Source organism: Phyllostomus discolor, chromosome 14 (genome assembly GCF_004126475.2).
Source record: "Phyllostomus discolor isolate MPI-MPIP mPhyDis1 chromosome 14, mPhyDis1.pri.v3, whole genome shotgun sequence".
In the NCBI taxonomy this organism is placed as follows: Eukaryota; Metazoa; Chordata; class Mammalia; order Chiroptera; family Phyllostomidae; genus Phyllostomus; species Phyllostomus discolor.
Window position 1 is genome coordinate 21,131,505 of NC_040916.2, and position 21,988 is coordinate 21,153,492.

The 21,988-nt window shown below is 61.9% G+C and overlaps 1 protein-coding gene across 5 annotated transcripts in view; it reads right to left on the bottom strand.

Annotated features, from left to right (window-relative positions):
• TNN (tenascin N) overlaps window positions 1-18,922 on the bottom strand; it is a 35,093-nt gene extending 16,171 nt beyond the window's left edge. For 2 of the 5 annotated variants that reach the window (XM_036015261.1, XM_036015259.1), the window contains exons 1-9: window positions 18,797-18,922; window positions 10,968-11,399; window positions 8,323-8,697; window positions 7,630-7,893; window positions 5,836-6,021; window positions 4,785-4,874; window positions 3,896-4,159; window positions 1,701-1,964; window positions 792-1,055 (exon numbers count right to left, since the gene is read on the bottom strand). In XM_036015261.1, coding sequence (XP_035871154.1) covers window positions 792-1,055; window positions 1,701-1,964; window positions 3,896-4,159; window positions 4,785-4,874; window positions 5,836-6,021; window positions 7,630-7,893; window positions 8,323-8,697; window positions 10,968-11,376 — 2,116 coding nt within the window. In that variant the 5' untranslated portion in view covers window positions 11,377-11,399; window positions 18,797-18,922. Of the gene's footprint in view, window positions 1-791; window positions 1,056-1,700; window positions 1,965-3,895; window positions 4,160-4,784; window positions 4,875-5,835; window positions 6,022-7,629; window positions 7,894-8,322; window positions 8,698-10,967; window positions 11,570-18,796 lie in introns of those variants that run through there. The other 3 variants (XM_036015260.1, XM_028531026.2, XM_036015262.1) reach the window with 3 other exon arrangements.
• Between the last annotated feature and the right edge of the window lie 3,066 nt (window positions 18,923-21,988).

The window sequence follows — 21,988 nt, forward strand, 5'->3', positions numbered from 1 at the left end:
AAGGAACAACTTCAACAGTGTTCAGGCCCCAGGACAGGCCCAAGCCAGTGTGACTTACAGGGGAGCATGACCCCCCCGAGACCACTTACCAGCACCCCCCCCCCAAAGCCGTGCCAAACACTCACGGTCCGGAAACAGCAGGGAGACTCCGGGAACCCGGGCACACCGGCCCCTGAAGGGCCAGACGGGAATCCCGGGCAGCTGGGCCCCCCTCCCTCCCTCCAGTGCAGGGAGGGGCTCCGTTCTAAATGGGGACACACTGTTCCAGGGGTGTGGGCACTTTAATCACTAAAATGATACATTTGGGGGGGTTAAGTGACTAGATATTTGCTTATTTTTAGCTAATAAAACTACTTTTTTTTTACCTAAAATATTCATCCAAAAACAAAGCCAATCCCCACAGCAAGGGTTTGAACAGGTGAGGCGGGGACACGGCTTTGGAGCCCAGTCTGGGGTCCGGCCCCCTCAGCATGGCAGCTGCTGTGCTTCCCTCGCACCCAGCCCTCACCATGGAGACGCACGCAGCGTGGGAGTAAGGAAGGAGGAGCGCGGGCAGAGGGCCCGGGCCAAGCGCAGTGACGCCAGTCGCCCAAGCGCAGGCTCTGCAGGCCACACGACGCGCTGCGCACTCCAGAGGAGCCACTAGAGGGCAGTGAGGGGCACTCAGTGCACTACAGCAGAAGGCCCGCCCGCTCTTTCACCCCGCCCCCCTTTCCGCCGCCCTAGACAGACCACGCCCTAGACAGATCCCGAGCTGAGCTTCGTGGTACCCGCGGTGCAAGCTCCGTTACCTGTCTCGGCCGTGGTGTCGGCCTTCCGGCTCTCCCGGGTCCCCAGCGCGGCCCACACGTGCACCGTGTACTCCACGCCCGGCCGCAGGCCCGTCAGCACCACGCTGCTCTGCTCCTTGCCCACCGGCACCTCCCGGGCGTCTCCGTCGGCGGAGGTATAGCGCACCGTGTACCTGTCGATGGCGGCCTGCACCGGGTCCCAGGAGATGGAGGCCGTGGTCTCCGTCACCCGGTCGGTCACGAGGTTTTGGGGGCTGTCAATGTCTTTAAGAAAACGTTTAGAAAAGGTTAAGCTTTGAAGCCGCGGAAGAGACAGCCGCCAGCCCATCGCCAGCACCGCATCCTCCGGATCGCTCAGCACAGGGCAATCATGGTCCATCCCGGTCTCTCCCTGAGTGGGAGTGGGCGGAAAGTCACCCCTGGGTCTCCAGTTCAAAGGACCACTCATTAGAAACCTGACCATCTCTCTTGGCTTCTAGCCCCCGACAAGGTGGAAGGAACGTTGCCTTCTTAGCGACGCCATGGCACATCACAACAGTCCGTCGTGTGTCTGCCATGGCGTTCAGGGCACCGCGTTTATCGTTTTGTCACGGACGGCCATTCTAAAAGTGTTATCTACCACCAGCGCTGCAATGGCCACATCCTCGTAACGTCTCCGCGGAGCCTGCTAAAACCATGGCTACATCACAGCTTCTCGCCTCCCTTCCGGTGGGCGGAGGGTTTCATGAGCAGCTTGGCGCAGCCAGCGGGGAGCAGCTCGTGGACAGAACCACCAGGCTCGCTGGCCTGCTTGATGGTCAAGACTGGCTCTGCAAAGCCCCTCCACTCAGGCCGCCCCGCTTGGCACCACGGACACTCAAATGCACGTGCTGAAAATTCAACTTCCATTGACCACCTTTCTCTCGTTACCTGTCTCGGCCGTGGTGTCGGCCTTCCGGCTCTCCCGGGCGCCCAGCGCGGCCCACACGTGCACCGTGTACTCCATGCCCGGCCGCAGGCCCGTCAGCACCGTGCTGCTCTGCTCCTTGCCCACCGGCACCTCCCGGGCGTCTCCGTCGGCGGAGGTGTAGCGCACCGTGTACCTGTCGATGGCGGCCTGCACCGGGTCCCAGGAGATGGAGGCCGTGGTCTCCGTCACCCGCTCGGCCACCAGGTTTTGGGGGCTGTCAATGTCTTTAAGAGAAATGAAAGAGGGTAGCAGTTACCAACTCTCTAGTTCATGAAAGGCCAGTATACACGCAACCAAAATAACGACCTCAGCGAACTTCACAGCCTGTTCCATGCCAGTGACTGAGATGACTAAGGGTTTAATTAAACCAGAAGCCAGAAGTTCCAAGTAGGAGCCAGCTGGGCTTCCCGAGAAGTCGGGTGTGCAGACAAAGCCACCGGCGACTCCCAGCCTTGGGAAGTTGCCCCACAAGTTGCCTCCGGATGAAAAGGACTGGTCTTCATACGCACATGTCTCCTTTCCTCTGGATTTACGGAAAACATACTCTTTCAGTTTCCAGATCCTCGTGCCTACCTGAAAGCAGTTAGACTTCCAGAAACGTCAGCATTTGCTCTCACATTTTCCTCGGGAAGAAAATTACCCCGGGAAGAGAAGCTGCCAGTTCTTTCCATTTGGAACATCGTGTGTCTGCGGCCACAAAGCCAAGGGGCTTTTTCGCCAATGGCCGACACGAGAAACCCTGCTTGCAGCACCCTCCAGGTGCCGCGTGGGGGCGCTGCGTCCGCACCTGGCTCCGGCGCGGCCGGTCGCTAGCTCTGCACAGCCCGCACGATTCCGGTCTCCGTCCGCTCCTCTGCACGAAGAGGGAGCTCTCGGCGCCTCCCTCCCAAGGTCACGGCCAGCAGCAAACGCGAGGTCGCACAGCAAAGTGTTATCACGTATGTCACCGGAGGTATGGAATACCACGTTATCCTCAAAATGTAAACCCGCAGACAGTCAGAAGTCCAAGGCACTGGGCGCGTGATCAGCACGTCCCTTCTCCTGCTCCGGAAGCCGCCTCCGCGTCCAATTCTCAGCTTCCTCTCTCCAAGGGGGCGCGCGGAGCTCGGAGAGGAGGGTCCTCGCCAGCAACCGAACCAGCCGGCCCCCAGGTCCCGGGGCCCCCCAGCCTCCGGAACTGTGAGAAATGCCTTTCCGCAGTGGGAGCCCCTGTCCGCGGAGTCACGTTACAGCGGCCTGGGCTACGGGCGGGCGGGCACGTTCTGAGAAAGGGCACGGCCACCACCGCGTAGCGCTCGCAGGGTGTCCATCGGGCACTCACGCGCACTAGCGACCCGAGCCCTGCGATGCAGACACTCGGATGCCCAGTCCACAGGTAAGAACCTGAGGGAGGGAGGAGAAGAAACTCGCCCGAAGCCACTCAGCTATAAAGCCTGGACCGTCAAGCTTCCGAACCCATACTCCGCACGAATTATCTGCTTCTCCGAGAGCTCCTCCACCCCGTGGCGGTCAGAACAGAGCCCGTCCCACCCGCGAGCCTTTTCTATGACTCCCGCCAGGTGGTGGCAACCTCGAGCGTTCTCCAGGACCAGGCCGCTCCGACCTCGGGCAGGGCCAGGGGCGGTGCGCGCCCAGGGAACGTCCTGGGTCTGCCCGTGCGTCTCAGGACACCTGCCAGAGCGGAGGGGGACCCACCGGGGGTGATGTACGGGGACCCTCATGAAAGCTTCGCGGCAGACTCGGGATGCAAACCGTGTCCCCGGCGGGAAAGGGCTCCAGGTCATGTGCCACATGCCACGTGCCTGTGCCGCACTGCACACCGCGAGAGGCGCAGCCAGAGTCCCTGTTGGCTGAACGTTTGCAGTTTTCACGTCCAAAAACTGAAAATCGGGAAGTGCTGCTCTACTTGGAGGGGGCTCCGTATGGAATTCCAGCCCAAATAAATGTGACCTTCTGGGTCAAATAAAAAGGCTGGTGGTCTCTTTTGTCTGAGGTTTACAAAGGAAAAAATTAATCGCTACGAAATTTGAAATTGCTTTGCTACCGGCTCCCGGACCCTTACAAAGCAAGGCGCTGGGGCCAGGTGGGCGGAGCCCTCTGGCTCCTCCTCCCGGATGTAAGGACACCCGCCACCGCCCTGCGCTGCCGCCCTCACCTGTCAGGGCCGTGGTGTCCGCCTTCTTGCTCTCCTGGCTGCCCCTCTTGGCCCACACGTGCACTCGGTACGCCTCCCCCGGCCGCAGGCCCGTGAGGACGGTGCTGCTCTGCTCCCTGGGCACCTCCGTGTCCCTCGTCTCCCCGCCGGCGGAGGTGTAGCGCACCACGTACTTATCGATGACAGCCCGGACGGGTTCCCAGGACACCGTCGCGGAGTCTTCGGTCACTCGCTCCGTGACCACATTGGTCGGGCTGTCAATTTCTCCATAAAGCACACGAGAAAGAAAAATCAGAGAAGCCATTTGGTCGGTCAAGGTCACAGGTGCTTCAAGATCTAGTTCACTAATAGTCTGATGAATAAATTATAGATTTATTGTCGCACCTTACTGATTTACAACATTTGTCATTGCATGTGCTCTCAATCCACCAATGGCAAATGCACCGCTACCCCCTGCGAAGCCCCTGAGCATCTCCCGACGCTTTAAAGCAAACTGCTGGCGTGTGGTGTCGGGAGCAGACACGGAGCAGCAGGGAAGAAGTGACAGATCTTAGGGGAGATGCCAGGGTTCACGGTAATCACTGCCTCACAAATAACCCAGGCAGTGAAGCTATTAAAGTAAGCAAAAAGGTGTCTGTTTGCTTGACTCCAAGCAAACTTGGAGTTTGAAATGGCCTGTTCTCTTGACTCCAAGATCCTGGGGGAGATTCTTAATGGCAAAAAAAAAAACCAAAAAACCCAAAACTGAAATAGGACATTTGCTTCCTTCCGGCCCCCTGCCCCACAAAGCAGGCTTCAGTCCACAGAGACAGAATCTCTCCGCACACAAGCCCCAGAGTCGCGCCCGGCGAGGAGAGGAGAGCGCCCAGTGCCTCCAAGCAGCCCTCACCTGTGCTGCCGGTCAGCAGCATCCGCTTGCCCTCCAGGTCTCCTCGCATGGGCACGACTATGATCCTGTACTCCGTCCCGGGCTGCAGACCTGGGAGCAGGCGGCCAGCGCTGGATGTGAGTGCATCTTCCCGCCCCTCTGCCCCCCCCCGACCCCCCACACTGCACTCCCCGGGGATTCTCTGTTGGGGGGTGGGGAGAGGGGCTGGGCTTCCCACCTGACAAGGAATCCATCTAGGCAGGTGAAGAGCTGCAGGTCTGGTGGGCTCCCGGCAGGGAGCAGGGAGCATGGAGGAGGGTTTACCCTTTGGGGGCTCGGGGGCGGGGTGAGGTACCCGTGGATGCCACAAAGCCCCTGGAGCTTCCCCTGCGGGGCCACTGAGCCCTGGCTCCCCGCTGTCCCCACAGCCCAAACGACTTTCTGCTCCCCACCATCCTTTCCCCTCAGAAGTTTCTTTCCTTCTCGTTGCAAGAATTGACCTAAATGTTTCCTTTTTTTCTTTTGTCTGCCTTTCATTGTTGTGATTTCCCAGTAGGATCAACCTGAATGATGGCTGGCCAAATGCAGGCCGACAGCAGTGTGCGTGAGTGGGTGAACCCTGTCTCTCACAGCAGCACCGTGCAGACCCCAGACGGCCATTTGGGGTGGAACCCAGGGGCAGACGGAGGAGCGGCCCCAGAGGAGGCCTCACCAGGCAGCTCGTGGCCTCAGGCCCTTCCGAGGCCTCGGGCCCCTTCCCAGGCCTCATGCCGGGTGTTTGATGGCCGTAGTGCTCTTCTGAAAGAGGGCCCTGGAAACTGTAGAAGCTTCGGGCGTCCCGTGTCAGATGCTCCCTCTGTCACCCGGGTGCCCTGAGACCCTGGGGTCGCTCTGGGAGGCTGGGGCAGAGCCCGGGGGCTTCTAGAATGGGCTTGTCTCTGGAGCTTTCTGGGGCCAGGGTTCAGGTGACTCCCAGGCCCCATGGCCCCCCGCACACCTGAGCAGTCAGGTGTGGGTCCCCGGCCCCCGCTGCCCGCACCCCCGCATCCATGTCCCCAGTGTTGGCTCTTACCGGTAATGTCGTATCTGCTCTTGGGGTTGCTACTCTTGGGCACGGTGACCTCGGCCACCTCCTGCCCTGTCAGGGGGCCGTACAGCAGCTTGTAGTAGTCCACCTCGGTCGGCAGGTTCTCCCACTCCACGTCCAGGGAGCTCTCCGTCTCGTCTGTCACCCAGGCGGTGCCCAGCACAGCAAGATCTAGGGCAGGGGTCGGGACGGCACGGGGAGGCGGTGAGGGGCCGAGGGCCGGCAGGTCCCTCCCAGGAGAGGAGACTGCTCTCCCCATGTGACAATCACAGCTCAAGGCTGGCCCTCTAGGTGAGAGTCCCCGAGGTGCCGTCATGGAGTCACCCCCACTTCCTGAGGGCGTGCAAAGCGTTGCTCCCTCCCACCCTCCCCAAGTCACCCACCCCAGCCCACACCCCACTCCGGTCTTTCTCACCCTCTCTCACTCAGACGCCCACTGTGCCCCCCACCCCCCCCGCCCGGTGTGCCTTCTCCTCCTGCTGGAACAGTCGATAAATGCAGCTTGTTCAACTGCAGGGATGTTTCCAGAGGGGTCTTTGGCCGGAGGAGCAGGCAAAGGCCATCAGAAATTGTGCTCCCGGAGCACAAGTCCCTCACGGCTCTTTCCTGCCCTGAGCCAGCCCTGCCCCAGGCAGCCAGACGGGCAGCCACGTGTTTCTGCGAGGACACTGTGTGCCACAGGCCTGTTTGTCTGGGGCTCCCCGGGTCTCTCCCCAGGAGTTCAGGGCGGGATGGAGGCAGCTCATTTTCATCAGCATCTAGAACAGTGCCTGGCCCATAGTAGATGCTCAATAAAATATGTTGCATGAAGAAATGAGCCGTGAAGAGCTAAGCAGCTTTAAGAGCTTCCACGAGGAAACGAGAATTTCTAAAGAGTAAGCAGCGATGCTGTCCCTTCCAAACGTTTTGGCAGCGTTTGGTGGTGCCCCAGAGACTCCGTTTGTCCCTCCAGATCCGTCCCCCATGCTGCTCTGTATCCCAGATTCTGACCTCTAGGAGCTGCATTAGCCAGGCGAGGGCCCTCTGGCTCCTGGTTGGGTTCCACCAGTGAGGGTCACCAGGAGGTCACATGGCAGGAGGCAGAACTGGGGCAACTGAACTCCTTCACTCCCTCCCCGGGGGCACCCAGCGGACTGCCTGTGTCCTGTTACCAAAGCAGCTCATCCGGCAGCCCCCTCCTGCAGCTCTGGCTGGGTCTCAACGCCAACTCCCGTCTCCTCCCCTGTAGCCCCTCCTCCTCCCTGTAGCCCCGCCTCCTCCCCTGTAGCCCCAGGGGGTGCAGCCCCAGGGCTGCTAGTCCCAGAGTGTCACACCGCCCAAGCCCCACCCACACCTTGGCAAATAACCTTCTCATTACACCTTCTTCAACTGCCCTATTTCTCCCCTCTCTCCTGCTGAGACTGATCCAATAGGTGGCTTCAGAAGACCCCCCACTCTGACCCCCAACCGGAACCTGCAGCATGGCCCCAGAGGCTCGGCGGGGACTCGGGCACGCAGGCGTGTGGCTGCTTGTGTGTGGGTGCAGGGCAGTCGGCCCTCACTGCTCTCCGGGGCAGAGGAGCCGGGGGCTCCGAGGCAGCAGGCTCCGTCACCGGCTTGGGGGACTCAGCAGTTGGTGGGGGGAGCAAGAGCTGAGACTTCTCTGCGGGCCCTGGGGTTGCAGCAGCTGTCTTTTCAGCCCCAAACCAGGACAGCAGCCCGGCTGGCGGAAGGGCACTGGCGGAGACCGCTGAACACACCGTGCACAGTGGCGCCTCTCCTGGGGAAGGGGCCCCTCACCGGTGGTGGCCAGCAGGTGCTGGGGGCTGCTGGAAACGTCCTTCTTCACGTTGCGCAGGGTGACGATGTACTTGGTCCCGGGCAGCAGACCGAGGATGTCGTAGCTGTGCTGCTCCTTGGGCACCCGGACCTGCTGCCCGGAGAGCTCCTTGCCCAGCGGGTGGTAGCTGAGGAGGTAGTGGTCCACCTCCGCGGAGGGCCGCCAGCCCACCAGCAGGGAGTCCTCCGCGCTCTTGAGCAGCTGCAGGCTCTGGGGGGCGTCCACTGCGCAGGACAGGAACGGGGTTGGGAGGGGCAGAACCCACAGCCAATGAGCACTCGCTGAGCAGCCACTGCGTACTCAATGCTACCCTACTGGGTGTGCAGCAGCTGTGTGAGGCACCCTTCCGGACCCCCCAAAAGTCACCCAGTTGGGAGTTCATGCTGACCCCCTACACTAACACACACACACACACACACAGCCACTAGATCCCACAAGACCACTGGTCCTGAAGCCATCAGCCGCAGGTCCCTTGGGAACTTGCTGAAAATGCAAATTCTCAGGCCCATCCCAGACCTGCTGAATCAGACACTCAGGGTGGGCGCAGCCAGCTGTGCTTTAACAAGCCCTCAGGGCAGCTGGTGGGGGCTAGGCCCGCCCCTCAGAAGACAGGGGTGACCCGAGGTCGCGGGGGTGCGGGGCTCGGCGCTCACCCTGCGAGCAGTCCAGGCCTGAGAAGCCCTCCTCGCAGTAGCACTCGCCCGTGTCGCAGAAGCCGTGGCCGCTGCAGTCGCCGGGGCAGCGCTGCTCGCTGCAGTCCTCCGACGTGAAGTCCTCGTAGCACTGGCACACGCCCTGCACGCACTCGCCCTGGCCGCTGCAGTTCCCGGGGCAGGCGGGGTAGGCGCAGTCGGCCCCCACGTAGGGCGCGGCGCAGCGGCAGCGGCCGTCCTCGCAGCGCCCGTGGCCGCTGCACGCGCCGGGGCAGGCGGGCTCCGCGCAGTCGGCGCCCTCCCAGCCCTGCTCGCAGCGGCAGCTGCAGGTCTCCTGGGAGAAGGTCCCGTGGCCGCTGCAGTGGCGGCTCACACCTGCCGGCGCGAGGGAAAGACAGGGCTGTGGGCCGCAGAGCGGGGCCTCCTTCCCTGGAGACCCCGAAGTGTGGCGCTTTCTCTGGAGCACGGTAGGGGGGCCACCCCCTCCAACCTGGGCCAGACTCTGACCTGTGAAATTTGATACCTGTTTCCTCCTCTTCTGCCTAAAAAGGAACCACCCTTCTTCCCTTCCCACCCCATCCCAAGCGCTCATGGGAACGCTCCGGCTCTGTCCTCTCTCAACGGTGCTCATTCTCTGCCCTTGCTGCAGCCTGGGCTCAGGCCGGGGCAGGCTCCTGGGGCCGGCGGCTGGAGGGCGCTGGGCCTAGTGAGACCCGGTCCGGGGGAAAAGAGCCCACACGGAAGCCTGGGAGAGTGGACCTGCAGATGCTACAACAACAGCCCAGCCGATGGGGGGCGGGGGGTGGGGCATGAGGTGGGGAGAAGGGCTTTGCTGCCCTGCCCTCTCCCACCCGAGACAGCAAGAGGCGGTTTCGGGTGGGCCAGTCAGTAACCCCCATTTCTCAGAACACCCGCTTTCCTTCCTGAAAACGCTTTCTCCCCGGAGACCCCCCAAGGGCGGCCCCAGGCCGATTCATTTCTGGGTGCAGCCCGTGGGGGCATGGACAGGTGTGTGAAGGGCCCCTCTGCATTGTTTGGATCAGCCCCGGCAGTTCATGTTTAAAAAAAGTGCAGGGATTGGGAAGCACGGACTGGCAGCTACAAAACAGTGGTGAGGATGTTAAGTCCGGCATAGAGACTACAGTCACTAATATTGTGATTCCGGGGGGGGGGGGGAGGGGAGGACTGGAAGGACTGGAAACTTCGGGGGGTCACTTTGTAAATGTATGATGGTCTAACCACTACACCGCACACCTCAAACTAGCACAAAGTAATGTCGACGGTAAACTAACTGAAAAGAATTCTTTTTTCTTTCTTCTCCTGCAGGGACCCAGGTGTTCAGAGGGGCAGCGACGGCAGCTGCGCCCCCTCCCTCACCCCCTGCCTCCCGCCCCCACCCTCCCCAAAGCCTTTGCCTCCCCCCACCCAGCCCGTTCTGCCTGTCTTGACCCAGCGTGTCAGTCCCGGTCGGAGCAGGCCTCCCGGGGGTGCTTCCAGGGACGGGGTGCGCCCACCCAGGGGCCCTGCCCTCCCCACCCGCCTCGCCACTCCACCGGCAAACTCGCTAAGGGAGAGCAAAAGAGTGGCCGGCCTTCCCTTCGAAGCAACCTTGCCCGGGAAGGAGGGATTTTTAGCGACTGGAGCAGTGGGCTGCTTGCTAGCTGTTCTACAAACACCATTTACAAGCTTATTTAAGTTCCGCCAGTGCCTTCTTCCCCGCTCTCCCGCCCATTGTACGAGGCCTGACTTGTGGAGGCAGGGGCTGGCTCCCCACCGCTCCCTCAAGCCCCTCGTCCCCCCTCCCTCCCTGCCTGCGGAGCCTGGAAAGGTCTTGGCCCCTTTAGGAGGCCCCTACCCTGCTGCCCCAGCCCACCTTCCTTCCGCCTTGGGCTTCAGACCCAGATAAAGCGGCCGCCCCTCTCCCTGCCAGAGAGGAGCTCTCGCCCCGAAGAGATGGGGGCCCCCGAGCCCGGGGTCTTTCCTCCCAGCAGCACTCCCCCGAACTCCTTAACCTTACTCTCAGCTAGATTGTGGTGCCCAGCCTCCTCTCCCCCAGCTCAGTCGGGAACGCAGCCCCCCACCCGGGAGGCAAAGCTGCCTGCACCCTGTGAGGCCCCCCACCCCGTCTGTTCAAGGCCCTGAAAAAGGTTAAAAAATAAACAGTCTGCTGACTCTGTCCGACAGGCCAGGGACCGTAAATAATGCATCGTCTGTAGGTCTCAGAACCAGACCAGTGGGTGGAATTATCCTCACCGCACAGTTCAGGGAACTTGCGGATTCGCCTCAAGTCACGGAGCTGAAAAGCGGCAGCTCTGAGACAGCACTGAGACGTGTCCCGGTCCTGCCCGCTCTTTCCTCTCCATTCCACTGCTTCCCCCACCTCCCACGGAGAGACTGGACCCACCGGTTAAACAGCCCCCCGGAGCATTCCCGTCTGGGGCACTGACCCAGGAGTCCAGGCCCCCTGGAAGGCCCCTCCCTGCCCAGACTTGCGCGCCCCGCCCCCTCCCCCCCCAGCTGGTTCCCAGTGAGGAGCCCTGCCTCTGCCCCCCAGGGAAAACCCGGCGCCATGGGCGGGGCTGCACCCCCCTGAGCAGCAGGTGCTCACGAAGTGTGTCTTGAACGAGCGCAGGCGGCCAGCTCACCGGCAGCTCCCGGGCAGCACGGCTGGGCGGCACACTGCTCCCTCACCCGCGCCATCTCCTCCTCCAGCTTCGTCACGCGGTCCAGGAGGCCCTGGACCACGCCCACCAGCTCGCAGTCCTTCCGCGGCGTCTGCAGGCGGATGTTGTGTCTGAAGATGATGTTCTGTTCCTCGGCCTCCCCCAGGGCCGGGAGCGAGGCGCCGTCGTCCCCGAGGGGCTGAGGGTCGGCCTCCACCTGCACCAGCGCAGACGTGGGCACGTCGATCTTGTAGGTGTGGCTGACGGTCACCTGATGCTCCCTGTCACCGCAGCCAGAAGGCTCGGGAGTGGCCGGCGCCGGGGCCGCCAGGAGCACAGAGCCGAGCAGGAGCCCCAGGCGGAAGAGGCAGAACGCGCCCTGGTGGGCCATCCTTGGGGAGACGCGGAGCAGGCCTGTGTCCAGAAAAAACGCAAAGGCAGCCGTGGGGATGTGCAGGCGGAAACCGGCCTGTGGAAGGGGCTCCGAGAGTCTGCAGGAAGCTGAGGCAGCCGCAGAAAAGTGCACCCTGCGTCTCCCGGGGATCCGAGCTACACTGTCTTTGTCCCGTCCCCACGCGTGACACGCTCCTGCCTCCTGCCTTCGCTCACTTCTCACCGCTCCCACTCCTGCAGGCCCTCCTCTGCACCCGTCTCTCACCCTGCGCTCGCCTGCGTTCTCACGAGATCAAGGAGCCTGTCTTGTACTGAGCGCCTGCTGCGTGCCAGGCTCCCCTCCCCCGACCCCTAATCTCTGCGACAGCCGGAGCGTTCTCCTCCCGTGGACAACGCTGGCGGTCAGAGGCCACACAGAGGGCGTGTGCTGTGGGCCGGCGCTGTTCTGAGGAGTCCACACTTGCCACTGCGCCCTCACGGCAGCCTTCGTGGGAGTTACTGTGATTTCCCCCGTGTTACAGAGAGGGAAACCAGGGCACGGCTACCTGCCTTACATGACCCCCTGGGCACACGTCCTGCATGCGGCCCCCAAGGGTGGGGGGTGCCGGCACCGGGAACGAAACAGCACGGCACCAAAGACAGCCCTTCCCCACCCGCTGCTTCTCTGCCCCTGCTGTCGTCCGAAGCGTGTGGTGCTGATGATGATACTGACCGTACCTCACCTGTTCTGAGCACTTACTGCATCCCAGGAGCTGGACTGACCACCGGGCAGACATAATAGAATGTCAGCAGGACAGTGGCCGTGCTGGTGGGATGTGGACAGTGGGTAAGGAGTGCCCACCCACCCTGGCTGCTGTAGCTCGGTGGATTGAGCACCGGCCTGCAAACTGAAGGGTCACTGGTTCAATCCCCAGTCAGGGCACATGCCTGGGTTGCAGGCCAGGTCCCCAGTTGGGGATGTATGAGAGGCAACCACACACCGATGTTTCTCTCCCTCTCTTTCTCCCTCCCTTCCCCTCTCTAAGAGTAAATAAATAAAATCTTTTTAAAAAGTGCCTACCCATTTCAAAGAGATGCTTTTCTGGGGGGTGGGGGACAGGGGTGCAGAGGGGTCGAGGGCAGCCCCCAGTGCCAGCCCCTCGCCCGGAGGAATTCTGAGCTGCTGGCCAAGAGCTGGCTGCACAGCAGACAGTGGGGGGAGGCCACGTGGCGGGGGCCTGCACCCCAGAGTCTGGGGGGACAAGGGTATGTCCTGCCACAGAAAAAAGGCATCTGAGGGCTGGAGGGGGAGCAGCCCCCCAGCTCAGCCAGAGTGGGCTGCCCTGGTGGGCAGACTGCAGCCGGCGGGGCCGGCAGGCAGCACAGAGCGAGGGCCCCCGCGGGAGCGGCGGGGAGCCGCCGTGCCGGGGGTCATCGGAGAGCCCCAGGGGCTGCAACTGCCCCGAAGAAACACAAGGCCTTTCCCTTCTCCTCCGGCCCCCACCCCCGTGTCCCAGTCAGCAGGTGGGGGAGCCCGCAACAGTGCTATGGCGTGTGAGTTCCGGGGGGGGGAGGAGGAAAGAAAGCACAGGGATCCCCGCTGTCCCCCGTGCCCTCCTGCTCATCTCCAACCCCAGCATCAGGCCTGAGCTGGGAGAGAAGAATCGTGTGGCCTGGATGGGACCCTGAGGCTCCGATACAGGGACGGACCCACCTGGCAATACCAGAAAGGACCAGAAAAGCTCCGGAATCTGCTTGGGGCCCTGTGAGTGGGAGGGGAGGGGAGCAGAGCCAGACGCAAGGCCGGTGTGGGACGAAAATTACGCTGTTTCACCACTGCCGTCTTCCGAGGCTCAGCCCGTGACACGGGGTGGTCCCACACTGGTTCCCCGCCTGCCTCGCAGACAGGGCCGAGGTCAGAGGCCGGTGCCCCCGATGGTGCCAGGTCAGCCCCAGGCCGCAGACGCAGCCCCAGGCCACGGTGCCCCTCACCCAGCCCCCTGGCTGAGCTGCTGACCCCGGTGAGCATCCACCACCGGCCCCAAACCACACAGACGGATCTCGAGGTGCCTCCTCCGGACAGCACGGCACACCCATTTGCACAGTGCAGACGGTCCAGGACCCCCTGCCCGGGCGACAGCAGGGCTAAACGGCAGACTCAGCCCTCTCTGCCCACGGCCGCCACCCGCCCCCAGGGCCCGGCCGGGGCTCGCCGGCCTCAGACAGACGCGGCACGCAGAGGGCTTTCCGAAGACGTTCCTGCCCGGTGAGGAAAAGCCACAGGCTCTTGCCCTAAACCACAGGCTGCCGCTCGCAGCCCAGTCTCCGGCTGTTTGTTTTCCGGAGCCGGGAACACGAGAGGCCCCAGAAGCCCTCGTCGGAGCCCCGGGTGCCCCTGTCCCCAGTGGTAATGAGATGTCCTCACTAATTACAGCCTCGCCGTTCCACAGGCTGAGCTCAGATTTTCCTGGGCAGAGTCGTTGCTCGAAAGAAGATGGGGCGGGTGGGGGGGGGATCCTCACCCCGGCCCTTCTGTGGGGGGCGAGGAGCCGGAGGAGGCGCTTCCTGGCTGTCCCCGGGACGCGTGGCAGGAGCCGCTTGCCTGTGTCGCAGCAGCTCGAGGAGGGGATGCCCTCACCTGCTCCTACGAGCAGGGCCAGCTCCCCCGGGCTGGGGAGGGGCGGCCAGGGCCGCAGCCTCACCAGGGAAAATGCAGGGTGGAGGGTTTCCAAGTGGGTGGGCTTACTCTACGGAGGGTGCTTCTCAGGGGAAGTGGGGTGAGTGCTGGCAGGATGCGCGAGGCCAAGGGGGTTCAGCTGCAGGGGTGTGTGTGCAGGAGACCACAGGGCGTCAGGGGTCCCTGGGGGCCATCCCACCCACCGGTCACCTCCTCAGCTCCGGCTGCGGGAGGGGAGGGAGGGGAGGGGAGGGGAGGGGGGCGGCGAGGACAGGTGAGGGTGGAGAGGGCACACCAAGACGCCCACTGTCCAGGACCGCTTTCTCCAGAAAGGCCCCTTGAGGTGTGTGCTGCTGACGGCGACCCTGGCAGACGGCTCCCTGGTTCCGTCTGAGACCACTGGTGTCACAGACTCACGGACATCTGTGCTCTTTTTACTCTTTCTTGGCGGCCACATCTGCCCCTGCGGCTTTCATTTCCAGGCAGACACTGACAGCTCCCCCATCTGTGTGCGGGTTCCCAGGCCAGCCACCCCCTGTGCGCTCAGGGACGGCCCAGGGGTGGCCCAGGGTGGCCGTGGCCATGACCCTGTGGGTCCCCTCTGGATCCCCTGCCTCATGGCACCGTCCTGGCCGCAGGAACACTGTGTGCACTGAACGCTCACAGCCCCTGGGTGCTGGCATGCGTATCACATGCAGGGTGCTGTGCCCAGGACTCCATGGACACCACCCTCAGGCAGTCCCCGAGGTCCCAGGAGCCCACCGATGGCATTCTTTGTCAGGGGGCCCTCACCCAGGCCACGCGGCCTGCCCGAGACACACAGCCGATCGGCCGGAGCTGGGATGAATCGCCGGGTCTGCCCACGTCCCATGCCCGTGCTCCCCCTCCCTCCGCTGCGTGCAGCCCCCCCCCCCCCCATGAGAGGGACCGCCGGCAGACGGAAACGCCCTCCTCCCTGCCGCACCCGGGAGAGGGCCCTCCGGAGGAGCAGAAAGGGAACCCGGGACACACGAGGGGCTCGGTTCAAGGTTAACGGCTCGGCCACTAAACCCGATGCCCGCACTTCCTCCGAGCAGGGCCGAGCACGCCCCCACAGGGACAGACGAGTGTTCTCCCCCGTGGGGGCTGAACCCCATCGCATCCTGAACCCCATCGAGTCTCCCCAGAGGCAGGGAACCCCCTTCCTGGGAGACCCAGGAGTAGGGACCGACCAGCGTGGCCCGAGGAGGAGGGTGGACCCTGAGCCCCAGCAGGGGGTCCGGGACGGTCCTGTCCAGTCCCAGGACTAACGGCCCCCGTGTCTCCTCATCGCCCCCAAAGGAGGACACGCTCCCCGGTCAGGGGTGGAACAAACTGCTGACACTGAGGACGGGGGCCACCAGTTGCGTAGCCGCGGCCGCCCCTGCAGCCCTTTCCACGGACGCCCAGGGCTTTCTCTGGTCCCTCCTGACTCGCCCTGCCTGCGCCGCAGGGAAGCGCAGCACACCAGAGCACCGCCTCGGGGTTGGGAAACCGGGTCATCGTGGGTTTCCAGTGGGGCCACCTCAAAGATGCCCTGTCCCCAAGCGACAGGGCGGGCGTCCCCGAGCTCGGAAGGAATGCACGAGGGCGCGGTGCCCAGGCGGCTCTGCCGCTGCCGGCAGGTCGCTCTGCAGGCGGACCCGGGGCACACACGGACGTTTTCATCCCCAGCCTCGGCGACGCTGAACTCTGCACAGGCATTCCATCTGGGACACGGGACAGCGAGGTGTGGGTGAGGACAAGGAGCTGGTTTCATGGGGTAAGGCCTAACTAAGACGGTCACATCCTGGGCCTCCTGGCCCCTCACTCTCTGGTCCCATGGAGGACGCCCGGTGAGTGCCCCACAAACCTGTAGATGGCTCACACCCCGCTGAGCCGCACCCCTTTCCCCGAAGAGCTCCCCCCCAAGTCTGCTGGAAAAGGGGAGGGAGAGACAGTCTCCCTGACCCAGCCTCAGCACCAGCCCCGTTGCCACGGTGGCCACAGGCTGCTGCAGCTGATCGGTGCTGCCAGCCGAAACCTAGCCCACCTCGCAACGGCTCACACAGGTGAGGGCGAGGGCGTCCCGTTTTCGAAGCACCGCCCATGTTTGCGCCCCTGTGCCAAGCACTTTCAAAGGCCCCCTGAAGACACCAGGCAAAGACGTGACTCACCCCGTGGAGTGAAACCCTTGCTCACAAAACACCTTCCTTTGGCTTCCCCGGGCACACGCTTGGGCTCAAGTTCAAGGACAGGGTCCAGTGTACAGGAGGGCGTAAGGTCAGGCACCTCAAGCCACATAGGGCCGGACACCCGTCCCCAGCATGACTACAGCCCGCCCCAGACACGGCCGGCCCTCGGCCCCAGGCGAGGCACCCGACGGCAGACTCGGCTTCGCCCGAGGGGGCGGGGGAAGGGGCAAGGGGACGTGACGGGGAGGCCGCAGGTCCCCTCCTTAGTCTGAGGGTGCTTGTCCGCACACGGAAACAGCTTCCGGGGCAGCCTCCCGCCCAAGGGGAGAGGCTTTCCTTCGCCAACTTCCAGGGGCCGGCGCCGCTCCGCCCACACTCTCTGGGTCTGTCCTCGGGACCAGCAGTGCCCACCGACGTGGTGGCTGGTGGACTCGGGGGCCGGGGGGCATGAGCGGTGAGTCTACTGTGGCGAACCCGGCGAAGGCCCTGCCTGTCCGAGCACCGGCCCGGGGTCCCAGCAGCACCAGCGCGCAGGCTGCAGAACCCAAACCATGTCTCACATCTGCATCCAGACCCTGCAGGAGCCAAGGCCCCGGGATGAGCCGTGGACGGACACGGGTTCTGCTGGGCCTGGGCGGGGCTTCCGCGGGCCTGCTCTCGGGACCAGGCCTCAGTCCACCCCCCCTACCCCACCCCCCCCCCGTCTCAAACCACAGGGCCGCTGGACGGCAGCCAGGAGCCACAAGACGATCTGAAGTCATCCTGCCCCATTTCCCCTCGTCCAGGAGTCGGCGGCAGCCCACGGGCTTGGGGCACAGAGGAACGAAAGCTGAGAGAAACAGCGACATCCAGCCGGTGGGCCACGAGGACTTCTAGAACATGCAACACTGACTGCCGAGTCCGGGCACTGGCCTCCTCTCCCTCCGACTGTCAGACTGAAGGATGACAACAGCCCACACAACAATAGCTGCTCCACGTGACTGAATCAAAAGTATACCTGCTTTTCTGGTCAGATGGGCAAAAACCGTGTTTGCCGGGGTGCCCCAGAATCGCAGGGATGAGTTTACATGCGCAGGGAGATGCCAAGGTTGAAACTGCCGTCGGAAACAACGGCAGGTGGGTGCTCTCACCCTCTCCATGCTGATGTCACCACCACGCTCCGTTCCTTCCCGAGGCCCTTTCCCAAAAACACCCTCACCTGGCCGGACCCTGAGTTCCAAAACGCCCCCGTGCCAAACACCACTGAGTCTTTCCACGCACACCCTGTGCTCTGCCCGCCGCCGGCCTGGAGTCCGGGCTCAGCGGGCTCACCTGGTGCCCAGGTGATGACGCCTCGGCCTCTCCAAGAACAGGGGTGGGGGGGCTTCGGGCACTGAGGCTCACCTGGGCCCAGACGGGGGTGGTCTGCTACTTTCATGCTAGGATGTGTTCTTTCTCAAATGCTGGTATAAGCGACTCGAGCTCTTGTCCTTTGAAGGGACTGCCCCCCCTCATGCTTCCCCTCTCCTCCCCCAGCCCTCTCCCAGCCGCAAAGATAAATAGATACATTTAAAAAGACCTCCAGAAACGAGTCCACCACATCGTGCCTTGAAATGTTTCGAAATGTCTTCTGGGAGGCAACGTGAGGGTCAGAACATGAGAATTTAGGGAGAAGAAGTCATCTTACGAAGAGAATAAAATGAAATGTTTGAATGAAGTTCATAGCTAGTCAAGTACACTCGTAAACTTCATCTGATTGGTATTTACGAAAGCCAGAGGCAGGGAAAGTCAGAATAGTTTCCTGATCACAGCTAAAACAAAGGTTCTATTTTAGGATTTTTTAAAAAAGTGAGACTTGGGAGGAAGGATTGGACAAAAAGAAAGAAAGAAGAAGAAGAGAGGGAACTCAGGGACGTGGATGAGAACGTGGCGATTGCTGGGGGGAGGGAGGGGCGGTGGGGGAAGGCATAAAGGGGGGTAAGTGGCGGAGGGGAAGAAGCTGTGACAAGTTCTGTGAAAACACAAACAGAATAAATTTGAGCACTGCAACAAAAAAGCGACACATACCACGCTGGGCTTCCCAGAGAGATCACTCTGTCTGGTGCGTGAATCTCTAATCACCCTGTTGTACCCCTGACACTGATATCATGTTATACATAGCTGTAATATAATATATATATGTATATATATTTAAAAAGACACACAGACAGATTACAGAAAAGAGGCCTTTGACGGTGGGAAGAAGCCAGCGAAGAAGTAACGATGAGAAGAACAGGTAGACCCCTGAGAAGCACTTCCCACGACCCTCTGCCGTCCCGGTGGAGACCTCCCCCCTGAGCCCGGGAAGAAGGCCACCACTCCCGGCCCCAGGTGGACCCGCCGGCTAAGGATGCGTCACCCAGCTCCTGGGGAGTCTTTCCTCACTGGCCCCACTCCTCGGGGAGGCGACGGGAGGTGATGTTCGCTGCCTGCACAGTCAGCCTTGCGCCCACCGGGCCACCAACCTGTCTCACAGGTAAAGGGTCAGCCTTGTGCCCACCAGGCCACCGTCCCGTCTCACAGGTAAAGCCTTGGGAGACCAGCGCTCTTACCTGGGAGGCTGCTGGGCACCCGTCCGTCCGTCCCACTCTCCCGCCGCTGCCCGGGCCCTGGAGCTGGTCGTCCCGAGCCCCTGGCTCTCTCCTGTCCTCCACGTCCCTCCGAGGCTTAAATACCGGCCAGGCCGGGGGAGGGGCGGCCGGGTCCTCCTGGGTGTTCCCTCACTGGCAGCCGCTCAGCTCAGCCGCTCGCTCCAGCAGCCGGATGGAAAATACTCAGCCACTAAAAGTGCTGTTTCCATTTAAGCAAAAAAAAAAAAACCACCCCAAAACATAGATATATATCTCACACAGACACAGACAACAGTGTGGGGGACAGCCAGAGGGAGGGGGGGTGGGGGAGGGGGAGGGGGGGCAAAGGTGGGGCGGGGACGGAAAGAGGCTTTGCCTCGGCGATAGGTGTGCAGCGCCCCGTGCAGATGAGGGCTTGTTCAGTCGCACACTCGAGGCCTGCACGGTTGTGCGAACCAGTGTGACCCCAATAACTTCAATTAAAAAGTAATAAGAAGCTCCAGGTTAAGGCTATTGAATTAAGAGTTTGCGGGTCTCCTGGGTGGGGGCTGGGTCTCAGGGTCCAAAAATGCATTTCTGAAGTGTTTCTCGTTTCCCGGTCTTGGGTGCTCGGGGACGGGCTGCCTCCCACTTAGGAGGAGACCCTCAGCCCAGACAGGCGGGAGCAGAGACCCTCGGGGGCAGGACCTCCCGTGGCCACCCCTCCTTGCTCTGCCCCTCTGCTCACAATGGTGGGGGGCAGCGTCCGGGGCCAGCTGGGTGCAAGAGTTGCAGACCCCGCGCCTTCAGTTCCTTAGCCCCCCGAGACCCCCACCCGTCGCCAGGAAAGTGCAGGGTGCCCCTCACGCCCCCTCGCCTCGTGGCCATCAGAAGGACAGGCCTTCGTGCTTCTTGCGGACCAACGCTGCTCTCTCCCCCCACCCCCCTTGGCTGCCTGCCCCCCTGCCCGAGGGCACATGGAAGGAGCCCCTTTGCTCTCAGCTCACGGAAGTCCAGGCCAGTGTGGGTGGAGTGAAAGGAAAGGACAGCAGAGGTGGGGGGGGCGATCAAGGAGTCTCCCCAGAAGCGGTGTAAGGGCACGTTTGGAGCCAGACTGCCTGTATCTGAAGCTCGTGTCTGCTACTTGCAAATGACCTTTGACTTAACCTCTTCCTGCCTCAGTTTACATATCTCTTATTTTTTTTTAAGATTTCATTTATTTCTTAGAGCAGGGAAGGGAGGGAGAAAGACAGGGAGAGAAGCATCAATGTGTGTTGGCTTCTCACGCACCCCCTACCGGGGACCTGGCCCACAACCCAGGCACGTGCCCTGACTGGGAATTGAACCAGCGGCCCTTTGGTCCACAGGCCAGTGCTCAACCCACCAAGCCACACAGCCAGGGCAATTTACTCATCTTTAAGGACCAATAATACAGTGACGGTGGGGATTAAGTGAGCCGATACATGCAAAGACTTTCTGCTTGTCCCAGGGACACAACGAGGAGTCCATAAACAAAGCTGCTGTGACTGTGGTGATTATCAGTGTCATTCTTTACTCTTGTGTGTCCTCCAAGCCGTCTTGGGTGCCTGCACGCCAGTCTAGACGGGCTCACAGTTCTCTGCCCGTCCTTCCTTCCTTCCTCCCTCCCTTCCTTCCTTCCTCCCTCCCTCCCTCCCTTCCTTCCTTCCTCCCTCCCTTCCTTCCTTCCTTCCTTCCTCCCTCCCTCCCTCCCTTCCTTCCTCCCTTCCTTCCTTCCTTCCAACCAAGAACAGTCCTTCGGTCTGCCCCGAGCGGAGGCCGGCCACGCACAGAGGTCACGCTGCGTTGTGAACCGAGGCTGCCAGAGTGTCCCCCCGGCCCCCACAGTCTGTCCTCCTTGCACCTTTCTTTCCTGCCCTTTAAACAGGAAAGTCTCCCAGAGGCCCCCAGAGCCGTCGGTGTGTAACTAACACTCCCCCAGACGAGGCCGAATCTCACGATGTAACCTCGCTAGCGCGATGGGAACGAGGGCAGGGACGCTGACAGAACAGCTCTGTCCAGTGGGCGGACTGGGTTCAAACCCCACCGACCTCTCTCTCCCATCACAAAGGAAGAAAGAAATCACTTTCACTGATCCGGGATCCGACTCAGGACAGCTCACGGCGCCTAGCTGTCCTGGCTTCTGAGTCGCCTTGACCCCGGATCAGTTCTTCAGGCTTTTCTCTGTCGGTCACGGCCCAGACGTTGTTGCAGGGTGCAGACCAGTTATTCTGTAGGGTGTCCCCAGTTTTTAGTTTTCTGGCGGCTGGCCCCAGAGATTCTGCTGGGAAGGGAACTCTCTTTGTTTAGGTAAATCCTTGGGACCCTAAGGGCAGGCTCATACTGAAACAAAGACACAAACAAACAAACAAAAAGCTACACAGGCATGAATAGGACTTGGCAATGGAAACAGAAAACAATTCCAAAGATTCCTGGGAAGCGAAGGCCGGAAGGCTGGGGCTCCGGGAGAAGTGGGCCCGTGAGCTACTCCTCAGCAGCCAAATTACTGTTAACAGTGGCGTCTATTCAGCGTGGAAGTGTTTGCTCTGCTCTGTATAAATCCCCCTTAATGCCCCCACACCTTAGGTTCAGTGCCCCCCACACAGAGGTGCTGTTTGGGGCTGGTGTGAAGCGGGCAGAGGGAGACCGTGGGCAGGAGCTGGGTTGCGCACCTGGGTCGGCGCTGCACCCAGACGAGGAGACGGCCGAGAGGCTGAGACACGGGAGGCCGTGCTCAGAGGACGCAGGGACCCAGGGCCAGACGCGCCCGTGCGTCACAAGCCCCTACAGCCAACCGGGACAGAGTTCACGGACACCGGAGCTGGAACTGGCTGGGGACAGGGAGCTCTGGGTCTCCCAAAGGTCATAGGATGTCCCAAAGGTCGTAGGATGTCCCAAAGGTCGTAGGATGTCCCAAAGGTTGTAGGAAGAAGGTTGGAACCAATTTTAAGTAGCTCTAAGAAAGGTGACTTCAGCTGGCACCTGGGTTACAAGATTCCCTCTCGAGGCCCACCCCTCATCTCCAGACCCTTAGAAGCTGATTGGCTTGTCAGTGTGTCCGTCCAGCAGCTCCTTACATTCAGGAAGAGCTTCTGGAGAAGGGGGCGTTGTTTTCTTCCCCCCCCCCCCCACCTGTGGTCTGGCAAGGTCCGTAACATGTCGCCTGAAATCCCATCA